General features: G+C 50.6%; 1 protein-coding gene across 1 annotated transcript in view; it reads left to right on the top strand.

Annotated features, from left to right (window-relative positions):
• wnt10a (wingless-type MMTV integration site family, member 10a) overlaps positions 1-1,318 on the top strand; it is a 21,921-nt gene extending 20,603 nt beyond the window's left edge. The window contains exon 4 of the mRNA XM_008293522.1: positions 770-1,318. Coding sequence (XP_008291744.1) covers positions 770-1,318 — 549 coding nt within the window. The remainder of the gene's footprint in view (positions 1-769) is intronic.
• Positions 1,319-1,887: the final 569 nt, after the last annotated feature.

Here is a 1,887-nt window from a genome sequence, read left to right as displayed (position 1 = left end):
CACACACACACACACACACACACACACAGGCACCATCAGATGGACAGGGTTCATGCCGTGTAGGATGTATCTGTGTTTTTATGTGTGTGTGCCAATGAAAGGGATGGGTCGGTCCTGCAGGGCTGGTCATGCTCTGACGGGATGCTTTGTGTCGCTGCTTGTTTATGCGTGCAGACGTGCTGTAGACACACACGAAAACATTCTTGTAGACCTCTTGTAAGAGTTAACTAGTATTTTCATTCGCTCTGTCAGGACCTACAGCAGCTCTGTAATCCGTGCGCTTCCACCGGCCAGCATTAAACCATTACAGTGGAAATATGTAAATAGAGGAATGCTCCGACGCCTAATGCGCCGCTACATGTGGGTCATGCTCGGAGTCGCAGCTCGATGCCAGAAGATGAATAATGAGGCTGCTATCTGTTTGGGTGATGCCTGCATCCATCTGTGTTATTTGATATCGGCATGTTTAACAACACTCTCGGAGCCGGACCACCTGGCTTTCTCAGCACGGAACCAATATTTCTTCGAGGCTTTATATGTCATTCAGTGTACGGCGGATCAGAAGAACAAATGACAAACGCTGAAGTAAAGCCGGTATGAAATATGACATCCGGTGCTCTACCTGTATATGTTAAACTTCAAATGCAGCCGGTGATCAAGACAGTCATTAATCTTTCTCGTCTTTTTTTCCCCTCCCCTCGCCTCTGCTCACTTCCTCCCTCCATCCCACTCTCTCTTTTTGTCTGTCTGGCTCTGGTGCTTCTCGCAGGTGGTGCTCGACCACATGAGAAGGAAATGCAAGTGCCACGGGACGTCGGGGAGCTGCCAGCTGAAGACCTGCTGGCAGGTCACTCCGGAGTTCCGGGTGGTGGGCTCGATCCTCAAAGAGCGCTTCCACATCGCCACACTTATCAAGGCTCACAACCGGAACACGGGACAGCTGGACCACTCCCACCACAACCATCACAACCACCACAACCACCACAACCACCACAACCATCACCACCATCAGCACAACCACCACCACAACCACCACCACACGCATCGGCGGCGGCCCAGCATCAACGAACTGGTCTACTTCGAAAAGTCGCCGGATTTTTGCGAGAGGGACCTGGGGTCGGACTCGGCGGGCACGCAGGGCCGGATCTGCAACAAGACCAGCCCTGGCATGGACAACTGTGAGAGCCTGTGCTGCGGCAGAGGCCACAACATCCTGCAGCAGACGCGCAGCGAACGTTGCAACTGCAAGTTTCACTGGTGCTGCTACGTGGTCTGCGAAGAGTGCAGGATAACAGAGTGGGTCAGCGTCTGTAAATGAAGAAACACAGCCAAAGGACTGAGGACAGAAAAACAGAGACATCTTACAAATCCAGACTATTATTCTTTTTTGCGGTGGACTGCAGTTTTTCTTTGCAGAACAGGCGAGCAAGGACCGAGTGTGAAGCAGTTGAGCCAGCAGAGAGACAGACGTGCATGTTGGTGCACACGCAGCGTGTTGTGTAGAGCTGCCACGACTGAGAACGCCTGGACGTGAACTGCTTTCCCCTGAGACCAAGAACTTATATCAGACAAACATCTGAAATAAAGTAAATATGTGTTGACTGACTTACAGCTGCATGAGACGCAAACGATCAAAAAAAGGAACTTTATAGTAAGCAGTAGATTGCAAGCAGAAAGAAAATAAAAATGCTTCTTAGCAACAGCATCGTAAGACCTGCATGAAACTTAAGGAATGTGTTTTAGATCACACACTAGACAGTAGTTCCTCAGGCACCGATACCACGGCTTACAGTACAGCACCAGCCCAGCTGTGATAGACGGCGTCCGCCATGTTTCCCGTCTACGACAAACGTAGATGACTTCACGCATCAGGACTCGTAGTGCACA

This window comes from Stegastes partitus, unplaced genomic scaffold (assembly GCF_000690725.1).
Source record: "Stegastes partitus isolate 25-593 unplaced genomic scaffold, Stegastes_partitus-1.0.2 Scaffold890, whole genome shotgun sequence".
Classification (NCBI taxonomy): Eukaryota; Metazoa; Chordata; class Actinopteri; family Pomacentridae; genus Stegastes; species Stegastes partitus.
Note: the sequence above shows the minus strand (reverse complement) of the source record. Positions and strands in the feature narration are given on the sequence as shown.